The 17,650-nt window shown below is 37.4% G+C and overlaps 1 protein-coding gene across 2 annotated transcripts; it reads right to left on the bottom strand.

The window, feature by feature from the left end:
* Positions 1 to 1,561: 1,561 nt before the first annotated feature.
* On the bottom strand, positions 1,562 to 15,791 carry LOC131799916 (tyrosine-protein kinase receptor Tie-1-like). 2 transcript variants are annotated; one of them, XM_066163259.1, is made up of 16 exons: positions 15,721 to 15,791; positions 14,828 to 14,917; positions 11,471 to 11,637; positions 9,121 to 10,920; positions 8,930 to 9,025; positions 8,601 to 8,761; positions 8,322 to 8,458; positions 7,866 to 7,962; positions 6,735 to 6,863; positions 6,254 to 6,435; positions 5,896 to 6,018; positions 5,089 to 5,159; positions 4,475 to 4,515; positions 3,957 to 4,056; positions 3,537 to 3,636; positions 1,562 to 3,194 (listed from the first exon to the last, which is right to left on the bottom strand). In XM_066163259.1, exons 10-16 carry the CDS (start codon positions 6,275 to 6,277, stop codon positions 3,153 to 3,155), a joined length of 501 nt encoding a protein of 166 aa, XP_066019356.1. In that variant the 5' UTR covers positions 6,278 to 6,435; positions 6,735 to 6,863; positions 7,866 to 7,962; positions 8,322 to 8,458; positions 8,601 to 8,761; positions 8,930 to 9,025; positions 9,121 to 10,920; positions 11,471 to 11,637; positions 14,828 to 14,917; positions 15,721 to 15,791; the 3' UTR covers positions 1,562 to 3,152. The 2 variants fall into 2 exon arrangements, with proteins under 2 accessions (XP_066019356.1, XP_066019360.1); XM_066163263.1 differs by lacking the exon at positions 15,721 to 15,791 and adding an exon at positions 15,571 to 15,705.
* Between the last annotated feature and the right edge of the window lie 1,859 nt (positions 15,792 to 17,650).

Below are 17,650 nucleotides of genomic sequence, written 5' to 3'. Positions count from 1 at the left end.
CGTTTGGGAAAAATGAAATAAATTACAAGGCATGGATAAGATCAAAGATCAAGTTCGCTAAGCCTGTTTGTCAGCTAATTTATAGAATGCTGTCATCTACCAATTCATAAATAAGTATCTGGCGGTTTAGAGTGAAAAACAGGAAGATGTGCGTATACGCTGAAGAGCGATTTGAGCAGGGGGAAACTCTTTGCACATAGGATAATCGTAAACAACTGGGACCAACTGTGTTTCTTCCAAAACTCAGTTTTACATGTTGTGCGAGTTTCTGTTATTTCACTGTTTGACAGAGTGCATCCACAGTCCCAAAGACAAGACGCCTAAGACGATTCCGTGGGATGCGTTAGCTACTGAACGTAGCATTGGTAGAATTTGTACAGCTATAGTAAACTGCCATTATTAGTCAGTTAGATCATCCGAAGAAATTTATACGAAATTTTGGCTCGTGGGGGGAATTTAGACAAGCCAATCTTTAAAAGTTCAAATGCTTTCCGGAAGAGGGATACTGAAGCTTTGAATTCATCGGTGGTTTTCTTTCGATTAAGCGGGTGCAGTTTACCCACGTCTATTCCACGGCATCCACAAGCCAGCTAGATTCAAAGCTCTCGTGTGAAATCGAGGCCTTTTGTGTGAGTCAGTATGAGACAGCGTCGAATTGATTAAAAAAAGCCGAAACGGTTCCGCTTCTGATAGATACCCTAGGCCTCAGGTTATCGAAAAAACCCGTTGGATTAATAAACGACATGAATAGTAAGCGTTCTCCAACGTCGTAGGCAGCAATCTTGTTTATATTTATTATAATTATAATTATTGTTATTATTTTTATTATTATTACTATTATTATTAATATTAATATTATTATTACTAATATTATTATTGTTATTATTTGAATACTTCGCGGTGTTCAGGCTTGTTCTGGTGTTCCGATGTTTTGGCGTTTCTGTGTTCCAGCGTGTTCCATCGTATCCCGGCGTGTTTCAGCGTGTTCCGGTGTTCCTGATGTTTACAGTTTCATAATTCGTTACGAGTCGGTTTTCGGAACAGTCGAAGCAGTGTTCAGGGTTGCATGATGAACCGTAGAGTCTTCAACCAAAACTATTTTTGGTCCTGCGCATCAAAATTGTTTTCATTTGTATGGAAATTTTGGCAAGCACTGTGGTGAAAAAGAATCCTTGTAAATGCCTTCGAAAAGAAATCTCGTCGACCTACAAAGTAATCTAGTGCGGAGTCTCGATAAAGTGCTTTGATAACCGAATAAAGGGGGTAAGTTTCTAAAAAAACCGTGGTGCTGCGTCAGTGGGAGAGTATAGCAAGTAATTTAGTGTTAATCGCTCTGACGAAGGGCTAACGCTCGAAACGTCAGGTTTTTACTCTTTACGGTGGCCAATTTACGTTTTCAACTCAGTTGTTAACACTAATTTACCTACTTTGATAAACGGCATGTACTAAATCAAGAACACCGTGCACGCCCTTGATGGCTGTTTTTTATTTTATTTTATTTTTTTGCTTTTTTTGTTTTTTAAGTATATCGCGCTATTCTGGCATATTCCGAAGTTCCAGTGTTCCAATCTTACTGGTTTTAGAACGCGCCACGAGAAACAGATAAGTCGATAGTGGTTATTGTAAAATGCATCCGCAACATGGCTGTCCACACTTTAGTGCAGCCCAACATAAAACACGATTTTAATTATGAGATCTATTTTCGTTTTCAAATTACCTTTCAGGCAAGCAATGAAACAGGGCAACAAAAACTAAATAAGCAGAAAAGAATATCTACAAATCAAGCAACCTGTGCGCTTGACAGTGAAAGAAAACTAGCTAACTTCTGGCGAAGTAATTAGGCAAAGGTCAATACCCTGATATTTTCTTATCAAAATTATCTCTATTCCGTCGAAAACGTGGAGAGACACCTGGGCCGGTTATCTAAAGAAGTTCTAAACCAAACCAGGTTTTTACACAAGCAGTAAGTCTTAGATATTCTCTACAGGACGATTGATTTAATTAAATGGGTGTCCTTCCACTGTTAGCTTTCGGCCTTCTTGACTCTGTTCACAAAAATAACTGTGCACATAAAAGGTTTAGCTAAGTTGAAAATAGTTTCGAACGTGGTTTTGGTTAAAAAAAGGCTTAACTTTGTCCAAATAACCTGCCCTTTGAGTCCAAAGCTCTTAGTGGGCCTTCGAAACTTGTTATGAACGCGAATTTTTCACTGGTCAAATTAGCGCACATCTAACAGGGTCTCTAGCAATGACAATGTGGGGTCAATATACACAACGTCATTTAAGCAATCAGGGAAAAGGCTCATTAAGTATGTCCGGTTTTTGGGACGATTCCTAAAAAGGTCAAAGAACGAGACGATGTTTCGTATTTCAGATTTATTTACTCGCTGGGTCCACCAGTCGGTCCTAGAAAGAGGTTTTACTTTGAGTTTTTCTCTAAGCCAAACATCCGAAAAATGATTTATATAGAAGGGAGAGAACCTTCCATACAACGATGGAATACAGCATGCCAATTTATTTTTAATGAGAGTACCATCCCGGGTTACCGTTTGACCTTAGATGGCAGTTACCAAATGGCGATGCAATTGACGGCCACTGACAGATTAATCTCGACAGACCATAAACAGCCTGCAAACTGTCCTTAATCAATAACGCTGAAGCCCATGGGATAATTCGTCCACTGGAAAGACTGAGGCCTTAAGCAACGTGAACCGATGAAAAATCTGCAAGGGGTGAGGCACAACAAAAATAAGTTTAGATATCTCCTCAGCTAGCTTTACTCGAGGCCTCAGATTTTTCCGTGCGCAAAGAAAAGCTCATGGCGCAGTGCTTATAGGAATTCAAAATCAACGAAAAGCTAGTCTAGTTACGTAACTCTAATTATTTTAAATCAATTTAGCTTTTTTACTGAAGCAGGATGCACCTTATATTTTATTTTAATTGCAATTTGCACTGGCCAATGAATTGAATTCTAAGTTTTGTTTTTTTTTTTTTTTAACGTAGCAGTCACACCAGGGACAGAAGCAGTTTCTGAAACTTGGTTATAAAGGTTTCTACATTACCTATTTGAGATATTGCACTGTATGTACTCGGCATCTTATTATTAATATAATAAAAATTATTAGGCGTTTGCTTTAATATTAAAAAACATCATCAAACTTCGTTGTTATCCTCTGTGATATTTATGTATGTTCTCTGCAAGGAATTGGAGGAATAACGAATAAGCCCTTGACTTTCGAGAAGATTGAATAAGACTGTTAACAATAGTTGAATATGAATTGATGTCAGGAAAGGGCAAAGATGGAACATAATGGATGGATTCTGTATGGATGAATGGATGGTTAAATGAATAGATGAATGGATGAATAGATGAACGGATGAATGGATGAATAGATGGGCGGATAGGGAGGTCGAGCAGATGGACTGAGTGGCTGAAAAAGGGCATATTTGACGAATATAAGCGCAGATATGTATAATCACGAGAGGTGAAACTACGGGAAGAGGTGGATACTTTTTTGATACAATCATATTAATTACCTTGACCTCTCGCAAAAAACTCCTCAGTTGACTTGCAATCTTAGAAAATTTTGGTCTCATCAAAGGATTTTCCTTCCAGCAAGAACTCATTAGTTCATATCTAAAAATTCAATAAAGCATTATTAAACATCCTGTATTATATGCTGAAAGTATTATTGCGAATAATATTTTTAGCATTAATTTACTCCATGAAGCCTAGAGAGGAGTGCAAAGAGATGTCTTTTTAATGTTACACCCTATAAACAGGATCATTGAAACATTAATTGTCATTTAGCTTGACATGCAACCAGCTATTTATCTAAAAAAAATGGGCTGGAACTATGGGTAATTATATTTAAATAACGTAAGTAAAGGCTCGATTATTTGAAATCTACATATCAATTATCACTATAATCTTAATGTAACTCTTGTGATGCTTACAATTCTTCTGAGCATTGGTCAGGACGAGGCATCCGGTATCCGGTAGCAAGTTGACTTACTAAGGCAAACGGTGATGTGATGTCGGGGTATGGCAAACCACCTAGTTGGCAGAAAGGAGATATGATTTACCAATCATAGTTTAAAAAAGGGCTTATAGGCAAAGTGAATGAGTATTTCATCAGTAAATGCATGAAAAAAGTAGAGATCTGAAAAGGCTTCATATGGTTCAGTCAATAAATGAAGGTTTAAAAGTTGAGACAAATGATATAAGCAAGGGAAAGAAGAGTGTAGCAAGGACTCGTTCCCTATCTGAACACCATGCGGCCCTCTGGTCTTGTCCAAGTTTGTCTAACAGTTTCAAGGTTTAAAGGACAACTGTATCCGCAAGTACCTTCGTATTAAAAACAAGCTAAAGATAAGGAGCCTTGCTGACACCAATAGGAAGCTCGTGACGAAAACATGACTAGTGGTCATTTGGATATCGCTTTAAGTCGCACGTATAATCAGACTACACTTACCATAAGTGGCGATTTCCCATAAGACAATACCAAATGACCACCTGCAGATATACATCAAGGCCTTAATAACTTCAAGGAATAAGAAAGGATTGTAACTGAGCGTCTAATTCATACTTCCAAAGCTTAAGAGCTCGCTTTAGTATTCCTGTCACGTGGATCGCGCGCAGCCTAGCATTTGTCAGACTTTTTCAATGTATAGATTATTGTTTTTGTTTTTTGTTGTTTTTGCCGTTTTCTATTTTCCATATGGTGTCGTTTTTAAACAACTCATAGGTGCTGTAGATACTTGATTGGAAAGAAAGGGTATTTAGGTCATTTATGTGCCAAGGATGCGTCCTTAAGTGAAAATAAGCACAATCATGGGTATAGATGCATGCAGATGAATAAACAACGCAGAATTGATCTTGAATGAAACACAACTAAGTTGTCAGAGTTCTTCTGGAATAGGTAGGATTCTAACCTAGCTTAAAAAAAAGCAAATAATAAGCTGTTTAATTTCATAATAATGCTCCCACTTCAGCACAGCGGCAGACAGATGACTTTATTGCAAATAATTTGTATCAACCGATACGAGATAAATTTATTACATTATTACCGAAAAAAATGGAACTCACACGTCACTTGCGGATGTAAAACTTAGATCCCGTAGAGATTCTAACGACGACCATCTCCACGGAAAATTGCCCTGTTTAAAAGAAAGGCTCGTGTAAACGAGTATTTGTGAAACGGCGATGCCTCTCGAAAATAGTTGAAGAATGACTCACGAATCCATCTCAAAGACGCTTTCAGTAAGAGAAATAGCGTTATTTACTTATGTATTTAAACTTATGATCATAATTACTCAGGTTAAGTAATAAGATTTTCTCTCAGATTGTTATGATGATAATAATGATTATTATTTTTGTTATTATCATTACTATTGTTGACTTGCTATAAAATCCAGGAAAACAACGTTTGTATTCGCCATCATCGTTACTTTTATTACAATAATCATTATTATCATCGGCAATAATACCATTATTATTATAATTATCATTACTAGTATTTGTATCAGAGTTATTGCCGATATCAGTTTTAGTGTTAGTGGTAATATTTTTATTATCATTTATCATTATCATAATTGTGATCATTATCATTTGTTAACATCAAAGTCGCGACATTGCATGATTGATTATACACGTCACAGGATACCCAGCTCATTGAAAACTACAAAATAGCTATGGAATGCTTCCCAGTCGCCCTGAGATACAAAGGGGCTTTAAAGGGGGGGGGGGGGGGGGGGAATCTAATAAAGATCTACTGCTAGAAGGAATGGATTTAACATGTCCGTTAATGTTATGGAAGAACATAAGCGTCAATACATTAGAGTTTGTTTGTTTGCGTTCTTCTGGTATTCGATATTGATCGCAAAGCACACTTACGCTTGAGGTTATGGTGTATATACCAGCTTCAGATATGTCCTTGGCCAATCCAAAGTCTCCAACTTTAGCCACCAGATTGGCATCGACTAAAATATTCCGCGCTGCTAGATCGCGATGAACGAACTGTGCGAGAAGACCCGTACAATAATTGTATATTAGACGGCATGAGTGGCTTCTACCAAAATTCTAAATAAGGATGATGAACTCGTGTAGCTTTCTGCTTGGATTTTCTCACAAAGTCATTTTCCTCGAAATGGTTATATAGAAATATAATACCCTCGATATTTCATAGTGCCTGCGTTTATTCATTTCTTTATTTGTTATTTTCACATTTCTACACACAGCGAGTCGGTCTTACCTTTCTCTCTTCTAGATGTCGCATTCCCTCGGCGATCTGAAATGCAATTGTAACCAATTGCCGATCATTCAGCTTACAGCAGACGTTATGATGTTTGTTCTATTCCACTGGCGTATTCTTGGCCCTCAAGAGATTTTCCAGGCTCTCACCACGGATCAATTTAGTGACAACAAGAATATTTCCTGGAGAGAGTACAGCAAACGATTAAAAGTTGATACAGATAGACTTGGTTGGTGAGCAAGTTGGATCTAAAGGACCAAGAATAAAGTATTCGAAATGATTTGTCTAGCATTTTTCCTTAACGGAATGGTTTCTGATCAAGGAAAAACAAATTTTTGACCAGTGTTTAGTGGAGTAGTTTCCTTAAATGATAAGATTACTTCTATTTTGACTGACCTTCAACGGCTGTAGCCTAACCCGGTAAATTACAAACTCTACACGCCTATCACTGAGGAAGTTGCTTAGTCGAGGACTGACTTACCTCCCTCTATCCGAGTGCCAACTAAAGTGATAATATTTGGGTGTTTTCCAGCATGCTTTACTAAGGTCCACAGGGTAATGAAGTTGGAGTTTTGAAGTTTTTCCGTTACAAAGGTGTTGGCGGAATTAACTATGTGGAAAATTTTCAAAAGGAAAGTACAAGGTATTGTTCCTCTTATAGGAAATAGACATACAGCATGCATCTCCTTTTTCATGAATATATATATATATAACTGCAGACAGTACTGTTTCATATTTATTTATGAATTGAGTATGGAAAAAACAAAGGGACTACGCTTTATCTCGACAAGCCTGTTTCGTGATTAGATCACTCTTCAGGGGATTTAATGTATAAACACCTAAATAGATAGTTAGATAAAATAGATAGATTTCTACATACCTACACACATTCATACATGAATAATTACACGAATACATAAATATTTAAATACATTCAAGAAAAATCTACTCATATTTACATGGCCTTTAACCAGGAAGTTCAAAAGTAATTGAAATTACTTACCTTGTATATTCACAGGCGGCCCAAGCTCACGTCTCGAGAAAAAGCCAATTCACGCGTTGTGTGACTCGGTGTTAAGTTAGGGAAGGAACCGTTGAAAATTTGAACACGTTATAAGGAATAGTACGGGGAACGAAATATGGTCGATTTACAACGATAAATATTTCGAAATATGAACATTTTACATGTAAAATCAATAAAAATTATTCATGCCCCGTGTATCCGTCGTAGTTTCTGGCGATTTCTGCCGTTTTAAGCTTGCTTTACTATCACTGTTATCCATGTCAAAAGACGAAGACTTCGTGACATGGATAACAGTGATGGTAAAGCAAGCTTAAAACGGCAGAAATCGCCAGAAACTACGATGGATACACAGGGCATGAGTAAGTTTTTCACGTGTAAAATATTCATATTTCGAAATATTTGTCGTAAAAAATCGACCATATTTTGTTCCCCATACTATTCCTTATAACGTGTTCAAATTTTCAACGGTTCCTCCCGTAACTTAACACCGGGTCACACAACGCGTGACGCGTTCATGAATTCATCGTTGGCTTTTTCTCGAGACGTGAGCTTGGGCCGCCTGTGGTATATTGGGACCGCATTTTTTACCTCTGACGAATGGACGATTCCATAAAGCGCCGGTAAGTTATCCATTACCATGAAACGCTGACAATTTGGTAATTTGATGTTTGAAGTGACCTGTAGGCTGGATTATTTTAAGCTAAAAATAAGTATCATCTAAATTCACACGCTCCAGTAGTTAAGAAGAAGAAGAAAAAAAGAATTATATAGGCTAAAAATTTTGCTTTGGTTTTTTACACAAAACTATAGCCCAAAGGTAATATCGGAACGCCTGCCTCCCCAAAAATCATTTCCTTACGTTATATTTAAAACTGGGTTCGACTTCGGTCAACAATGGCGAGTCTTTCCTCGTGAAACTAAACTCTTTTCTTCTATCAACCTCCTACCTTGGTTTTCTACATTTTGTACTGTCTGCATTGCTGTTCTTCCTGTTAGGCTTGCAATTGCATGAATTCAAAACAATTAACTATCAAGGCACTGTACCTGCACAAGAGAGAACGTGTTGACCCTCAAGAAAAGAAACAAACCAAAAGGGAGCTGGAATGAGACATTCTGGCTCCATCGCCTGATATTTTGACTTTAACTGCTGGACTGTCTTGGTGATTGAATTCCTTCAGCTGCTGCAAAAAGGAACATATCAACATTTTGGATGATATTAATAATTAAGATTACTCACTCTTCCTTTGTTTTTATAAAATAATAAGCAAACTATTCCTAACAATCACTCAAATGAACACATAAATCTCTCATAGTTTTACTTACATGTTCTTCAATTTTTTGCTCTAGTAGATATTCAAGTTGTAACTCTGCTCCTGGCCGATTCCCTGGTGTTTTTTGAATGTTACATCTGGAGTCTAAAATTGCTTAACAGCCCTCCACTAGGTAAGTTCTTGGAAGCTTGTCGAATGTCAGCTTCTTCTTGTCTGTAGGAAAATGGCAATAATTACAACATGTTATCATTTTCAAAATGAAGTAACTGGAATAAGGTATTATCATCATCCTGGTACGGAGTACATGTAGGATTGTGGTAACGATTGGCCAAAACTGCAATATCACTAACCCTCTAAAAAAGAATAAATAGCTTTCCTTACCTTTGCAAATGTCTCCTTCTAATGTTTGTTGAAGGCTTGGTGTATTGGCCTGGATCGATTCATCAACCAGCGGTACGTCTTCTTTTTCAGCGTCATCTGTCAAGTAAGTAAAAAGATGACAGATCTATTTTTGTCTGCAGGGTTGATTATTTTCTTGTTGTTCTAATGATAAATACATAATTTTTTTTTACCTTTTCGGGGTTTCCAAGTTTATTTGGTGGCAGAATCCTCTCTTGTCCCAAAGCAACAATGACTCAAACATTAATCGGTATGTTTCTCCGAACCAAAGGGCGTCTTGAGATTTTATTGCTTTCCGAGAAAAGCAAAATAAGCTCTAAAAATTTAAACGGATTTAAACAATACGTTGAATTTAACCAACAGGTCCACTTGTAATTTCCTAAGCAACCAAATTGTTTACGTTGGTAACAAGAGGGAATTAAAAACCGAATTACCGTACCTCGGTTGGATGTCTGTTCTACTGTTTCTTTCCAACTTCTGTAAACTGTTTATCATTGTGGGCAAGTCTCTGACCTTCTGAATCGTATAACTCGGCGGTCTTTTCTTCAACTGCGGTCCGAAGGTCGTTCTTCTCTTTCGTCACCCTTGCCGATACATCACTTGGTGGTAGCGCGATCTCCTCGGGGTTTATTGTATTTGTAACCCACGTCTCGGCTCATACTTTTTGCCTCTGTTTACCGCTTGTAATTGAGTCCATCTTGCGTTTAAATTTCCCTATATTTTCACCGACTGTGCGAACAATGCGATCGCTGGAGGATTCATTTAGCTTTTAGCTAAGAGGCGGGATGCTCGCTTGGAGTGAATCAAATACTCTACGAAGCAGCTTGTAAAACACTTTCCGTTTCCAGGCTGCTTCCCCGCTCATTTGAATTATTTACACTGGATTTCTTTCCGCAAGAAAAGGTGGAACCATTCTTGTATAAGATAAGGGTGGATCGAGGGTCCTGTGAGCTCTCAACAGAGCTCCCGGTCACGATCATTTTTTCTTTGATTATTCATCATCGCATGGTTTAGTTGGATAAAGCAGCTGATGCACTAAGATCATTTTTAAACTCGCAGTAAATCGTCTATTTTACAAATGAGTGGTTTTTCTTGAGTAGGCCGTCGTTTAGTTTTGACAGCCATTGTTTTTCAAGCGTGAGTTGAAAACAATGGTGTCAAACTCGAAACGCACCATTTTGGAAAGGAACTTCTACCAGGAATTTTAAGACTGCGAGGAATAGTGGTTGCCGTTCACCAATTATCCAAGTTAAAACGGATCAATCTTCCATTTCCCACTCTTGGGTTTTTGGAGGCCGGTTTGAGTTTTTGGAAAATCGCTTTTGAAATCGGCCTTCATACAGAAAATGTCCGTTTTTTTCGTCATTTTCTAAGGCTCAGGAATAGTCCATATACTTTCTCAAACTTCCTCTTTTTAAGCTTAAATTAAAGGTTAACCCATCCTCTTTAAAAAACGGTTTTGGGCTCTCACTTATTGCTCCTGGCAATTGAAAAGCGAATTTATCAACGCTGCTGCTCTAGTTTGAGCCATTTCTTCTCTAATTATGGGCTTTTCAAGGCGCGAGTGCATTAATCTCCCGCTTCAGTGCTAATGAATAATTAATACTGTCCAAGCATTCTGTGCGATGGCCTAATGTGCTTACCTTGGATCACTATGTTAAATGATTTCATTGTGCAGTGATTTTGGTAATCATTGCCTGATTGGCAAGTGTAGCTGCCAAATTTGTCAACTGTCAGATTTGTAAGCACTAATTGGCAGCTGTATTCTTCGTCACGATTTTTTTTATCAAGTTGCTGGCACTGAGCTTCAACTTCATTACTCTGTGGACCGTACCACCGGATGTACTTGACCCATCTACTTATGTGTGGAACATCTACCGCTCTTGGCCACGCTTTGCAAGTCAGGATTATGGAGGCACCAATGGGGAAACTGTTGTTTTCTGGACTTGAAGATATGTCGACCACGGGTTTCTCTGCGAGAGGGATAAAATTAAAACGATTATCCCTATTTATATATACAGCCGTTTTGACAAACGTTGCATTTCGAGAAGATATATAAAATACAGACAAACTTTGTTTTTCCGTTACAAAGGTGTTGGCAGTATAAATTATAGGGAAAATTTTCAAAAGGGAAAGTACAATAGCTGTTGTCAAAATGGAAAAAAAAGTATTATCCCTCTAATATTTAGGAAATAGACATACAGCATGCATCTCCTTTTTCATGAATATATATATATATATATATATAACTGCAGACAGTACTGTTTCATATTTATTTATGAATTGAGTTATGGAAAAAACAAAGGGATTACGCTTTATCTCGACAAGCCTGTTTCGTGATTAGATCACTCTTCAGGGGATTTTAATGTATAAAGACGTAAATAGATAGTTTGATAAAATGGATAGATTTCTACATACATACACACATTCATACATGAATAATTACACGATACATAAATATTTAAATACATACAAGAAAATGGTCTTTAACCAGGAAGTTCAAAAGTAATTATGATTACTTACCTTGTATATTGGGTCTGCATTTTTCACCTCTGACGAATGGACGATTCCATAAAGCGCCGGTAAGAGTTAACAGCACTAAACACGTCGACGCTTCTCGAAGCCAAAAGTTATCCATCATCATGAAACGCTGACAATGTGGTAGTTTGATGTTTCAAGTGACCTGCAGACTGGATTATTTTAAACTTAAAATAAGTATCACCTAAATTCATAAGCTCCAGTAGTTAAGAAGAAGAAGAAAAAGAATAATATATGTTAAAAATTTTGCTTTTTTTACACAAAACTATGGCCCAAAGGTAATATCGGGACATCTTCCCCACAAAAAATCATTTCCTTACGTTATTTTTTATCGATTCGTTTCAGCAGCTTTTTATCTCAAAACAAGATCTGCGTCTTTTCATAACCTAGCAATTCATTTGCAGGGACCTTCAATTCGCGGGTACAATCGTCAACAGTGACAAACAAAATCCAAGCTGAAAACTTGAGTTCAATTCAGCTAATCTTGAAGGTGTTACGTTGTAACATGCATCGTGCACTTAAGTTAATTGTCCATGTTGATAATGGCCTTCCGCACTAAGTTAAAAAGAAATTCCAACAGAACGTATCATAAGAATACAGAATTATTCGGCTTGTGAGGAACTTTGTGCCATGCGGGTTGATCAGGGTGAATCATAAGCGGCCCAAGCTCCAGCTGTGACATGATCATCTTGCGCAATAACAGTCATGGCGGAATTATAAGAGTTTGTATGGGCATATTTACGACCGCCCTCAAAAATAAACAAAATACGTCAAATTCTCAAAAAAAAAAAAAACCTCACCTTACTTCCACAGTGTATCATTTGTTATCTGACCGCTTACTTTGATGAAAAGAGCCCATTTTAGCGAGTTGTTCATTTCGAGGTTTTCAACGTTCATAAGAAAAGGGCTTTTCTTATGAACGTTGAAAACGTCGAAATGGACAACTCGCTAAAATGCGTCCTTTTCATCAAAGTAAGCGGTCAGATAACAAGCGTTACGCTGTAGAAGTTAGGTGAGGTATTTTTTTTTGAGAATTTGACGTATTATTTTATTCCTTAGGGCGGCCGTAAATATTCCCATACAAACTCTTATAATTCCGCCATGACTGTTATTGCGCAAGATGATCATCTCACAGCTGGAGCTTGGGCCGCCTGTGGGTGAATCTGCTTTTAGGGTAGAAAGACCGCTATAAACTTGAATAAGGTAAGTGGCCTGCGGAAGGACACGATATACCCTCCCGATGATGAAATTTCTTCAAGTTTTATCATTTGCAGGTCCAGCACAGGCGTTCCAAGCTCACTTTTCGTGAAAAAGCAAACGATTAATTTATGAAAGCGTCGTGCGTTGTGTGACTCGGTGTTAAGTTAGGAGAGGAACCGTTGAGAATTTGAACACGTTGTAAGGAATAGTACGGGGAACGGAATATGGTCGATTTACATCGACAAATATTTCGAAATTTGAACATTTTATACGTCAGATTACAACAGGAATAGCGGCTATGGCAAAACAAGCATAAAACGGCAGACAGCGCCGGAAACCACAACGAACACACAAGATGTAAGTTCTAATGATTTTACAAGCGTAAAATGATTAGATTTTATACGTTAATGTTGACGTTTCCTGATACATAATTCGGTTATTTTGATAGCTTTTACACAAAAACCGAAGTCGCCAAATCTTGAGGTCTATACAAGTACCGCTAGACTCAATTTATGCGAGTGGATGATCTTATTTGATCTGACTGGCGGAGACTCCTATTAGAGAAAAACGTCTGTTGCGTTTGTCAAAACGTCATTCATTATCAGGGACAACAGTTTGATCCGAGCTTCCCAGCTTCTGCTTTCCGGTATAAATCAAATTTTTCTGGCAAGTTTTCAATTTCAGATAAACGCAGGAATGATTTAATCGTGACATAATTCACCCGAAACTTCGATCTAAATGTTATTCATCATGCAAATTTCGAAATCTTCCAAGATCAAAGAGTGACGACATGTATTTGTCACCTGCTTTCTCTGACATCTTAAGGAAATTTATGCAGCATTTAAGGCAGCTCGTGATGATTCAGCGCTCTTATATAAATTGGAGGGGAATACTTTCTGAACCCATATAATACAATTAGCTCACATTGTACTGGAGATTTACGAAAGGAACGTCACTTTTTTTAAGGCTAAGAGCAAACGAAGGCCGCAAGGAAGTCTGTTAAGCGCGAGAACATACAGTCATTGAAACTTTAAGGATTACACTTAATTTTAAAAAAATTCAGATTAAAAGAACGTAATAAAATAGCCTGTCCAAACTGTACTAGGATTCACTGCCAGTTTTTCCACTCCATCTGAGTTTCGTTCTTAAAATGGAATATTATGACGACTGTGGTAAATTTCACATTGGTATTAGTTTGTTATTCGTAGAGGCCAAAAGTTGACCTCTCCAATTTTTTCTCCATCATACGGATGCATACGTTTGGCCACCGTAGTAATGAAAATATGGTGGAAGTTGAAATAATAATTTTTTTCATATTGAAGGAATAATGTCCGAAACGTTAATCGTTAGCGAGGTAAGGCATTTGTCTCTTGGAAATAAGCCATAAGCTTATCACAATTTCCATTTTAAAAATACATTTTTCATTTTTCAGCATGAGAATGCTGGCGACAAAATTGAAATTTCGAATTTAGTGGGTAAACACGATACACTCCAGACGACTTATTTGAAATGACTGATGCGCAACAGTGACAAATTGTCATGAAAAAATAAAACCATGTCACGTTCATAGTCAGTCGTTAGACTAGAGAATGATTCATCTCAGGCAAATGATGAATACTATGCTAATGATAATCTTTTGGAGAAAAAAGCAGACGCAGTTTATTTAAGATTGCAATACAGCGGGTAAATTACCTTTTACTGAGATTGATCTTGCTGTGTACGACTGGAGAAACTTCACCTCAAAACTAGAGTCGTTTAACTTAGGACTTAAAATTTGAATTAAAGTGTTTTGTCGTATGATGACTCGTAATAAAGGTTCATTTACATGGACTGATTCAAATGTTTGCCGTATTTGAGACTGATCATGGTAAATTATGGTAACGATTACGAATAAATGCTAGCGAGCATTTAAGACTTCTGTATGTAATGTCCTAGAAAAACAATGCGACCAGTACTCATCCAGTAGAATTTCACGGAATACGATCTCACTAGTAGTCTCAAAACATCGGTTCAATTCTGCATCTTTAAAAGTCGTAACTCGTATTATATCAAACAATTTTGTTTAATCTTTTTTTTTTTCAAAGAAGATGAAAAAAAGTAGTAATTTAACAACTCTTTTGTTCATAAACTTCATAAACTTACCTTTGGGTAGCTGTTGACTCGTTTACATACCACGTATTAGAAGGCAGTTAAACTAATGATAGCGGCTCCACAAGGGAACTGTGCGTGCATCTGTGAGTTAAAAATAAACATGATCATATGAAGCGACATTTTTATTGGTAATAAAATACAACTCAGCAGATGTCACATGAGGAAAATGAAGGTTAGAGCGACTATTTCCATGTGAGTCGCCTAAAGTTTGACAAGATCGAAGATTGTTTGCAAGGCCTGTTTGTCAGCAAACTATAGAATGCTACTGTTATCTTATTTACAAATTGGTATCTAGTGGATAAGAGTAAAAAACAGGAAGATGTGCATGCACGCTGACGAGCGATTGGTGCGTGGGAAAGCGCTTTGCGCGTTGGATGACCTCAAACAACAAAGACCAGCAGTGTTTCTTCCAATAAATTATTTCATATTCACATTCATTTTTCCATTGGTTGGTGTTTCTGTATTTCACCGTTTGACAGAGTCCAGAGTCATAAATCGGAAAAAAAAATAGCGAACAAAAAAACAAAAAACTGCCTCCTTTCCTTTTCTTACATGTCCTAATAAATGTCGGTTTTTGCGATATTGGTTTCTGAAACTTTGACGTGGTCGCTGCTACTAAGCATAGATAAGCATTCTAAGCATATATTCTAAATAAATTATGATTAACTACACTTGTTTAATTAAGGACGTTCTGTTAGCGTTTTTCATCGTCTTACCACGGGAAATATTCATACCTATCTAAGCCTCTGATATCTGTCAACATGTTGAACTTTTCAGCTGTCGAAGTAGCGCTTATTTCATTTGCAGGCAAATAGTGGCAAGTATTTTGGAAAAGAGAGCCACGTCGACAACCTCTCACTCAAACAAAGCTATGTGGTCCTTACCATATTTTCATATTTGTTGTACTCTGTCTGTAAGTCTTTTAAGCACAGGCGTCCCAAGCTCACGCCTTGCGAAAACGCAAAAGATTAATTGATGAAAGCGTCGCGCCTTGTGTGACACGGTGTTTAGTTACGCAAGGAACCGATGAGAATCGTAATGTGTTGTTAGGAATAGAATTGAGAAATGAAATATGGCCGATTTATAGCTAGATATTTCGAAATATGAATATTATACTCGTGAGATTAAAAAAAAAACTCGTGGTTTCCTGCGTTCTCTGCCGTTTTATGCTCGCTTTTGCCACCTTATTCGTTATCCAGTTAAATCGCACCATGGTTAGATCGCTCCTAGTTAGTTTGCTCCAGCCAAAAGTTAGATCGCTCCACTCAAAATTTAGATCGGTCCATCAGGTATCGCCCCATGTAAGGTAATCCAGGACAGTATTAGATTCTGGATTCCTCGTTGTGGATTCCGGATTCCAGGTGCTGGATTCCGGATTCTACCGCTGCAGATTCCGGATTCCAAAACACAAAAGATTCCAGATTTTAGTTTCTGGTTTGCCCCTAATTTTCACATTTCGTTTTCTAGGAATGACTTCAATGGCGGATTTTGCTATTGAAGGATATGTTTGTGAATGCATGTTTGTCTATTCATATTTCCATAACAACATTTGATAATTATGACACTTGAAATTATGACATTTGAAATGTATAACAGCAAATTAAGGGATAAATTTTTATTGTAGGAATAACTGTTGAGACTGTCCGTCTCTTAAGTCCAATGTCCATTAATTCCACATCTTTTAGCAACTCTGAAGAAGCCAGGCCGCATTTCTTTCATACAGGTTCCTCGAGGTTCTTTCAGTGATTTAACAGTAACAAAGAACTAATAGTTCAAATCATTGCTTATCATTTTTAATTTGTAAATAACTGTTGGACTAAAAAGTTTTTCTGGTACAGCATAACATTGTTCCGACTTGGAAAAGATGGCCAATTTTTTTAAATATAAAATTGACTTAGAACTGCCAAGAAAACAGCTCGAAAATATTTCCCTATCATCTCAAATTACTTTTTAAACTTTCCTTTTAAACAAAAACCATGGTATTGAGGCAAAAATCTAAACTGGAATAAAATTTTAATAACACCCCTAGTAAATCGCGGACGGAAAAGCTTGTTTTCCTAGATGTAATTGGCGATGATGTTCGACGAGATTGCGCATTAAGCGGTGTTACACCAATTCAACTATGCTTACACCTTTGAAAAATCGCGAAAGATCTTCATTTACACGGTAATAACAGATTCTATTTTCTATACTTCCTTTTTTCTTTGGAAGGTTAGCCAAGTTATATCGCATTACGTCAGCTATGAATCCTTCAGAGCAATGATTCTATAAAGTTTCAGATGGCCCGCCGCTATTTTCTTTTCTGGACCTTAAAATCGGGTAATATCTTATCTTAGTTGCACTGAGATATGATGCCTTATGAAATCTTAAATTTGTTATTCTAAATGCCAAATATCAAAGAAAGCAGTTTACGTTTAAATGCCGAACATTCGACCTATAAATAGACCTCTCCTGGCTCCCATAAATATCCATATATAACTTTGTTCAAAGTTTATCATAATTGGAAACGTGTGGTCCGTCGCCCTGATAAGCTCACTCCTGCTAATCTTGGAAGCGACACTTCCCTTTCAGTCTCCCCAGCTGCTCTCTCATCCTCTGAAGTTTGATCCTCATCATCTCCAACATCTTCGTCATCGAGGTCACCATTAGCAAGCCTGCAGAATCTATTGTTCCCCTCAAACGTTAGAGTGATGCTTGAACCCTCGACAGTGAATCCCAAAACTCGGGTTAGAATGCAGTTGAGTGAGTTCCGATCACAGACATCGCCATTCAGCCAATGAAATTGCACTTTCTTTCGTAATAAATTGCCTCCAT

This window comes from Pocillopora verrucosa, chromosome 1 (genome assembly GCF_036669915.1).
Source record: "Pocillopora verrucosa isolate sample1 chromosome 1, ASM3666991v2, whole genome shotgun sequence".
Taxonomy (NCBI): domain Eukaryota; kingdom Metazoa; phylum Cnidaria; class Anthozoa; order Scleractinia; family Pocilloporidae; genus Pocillopora; species Pocillopora verrucosa.
This window is presented reverse-complemented; position numbering and strand designations above follow the sequence as displayed.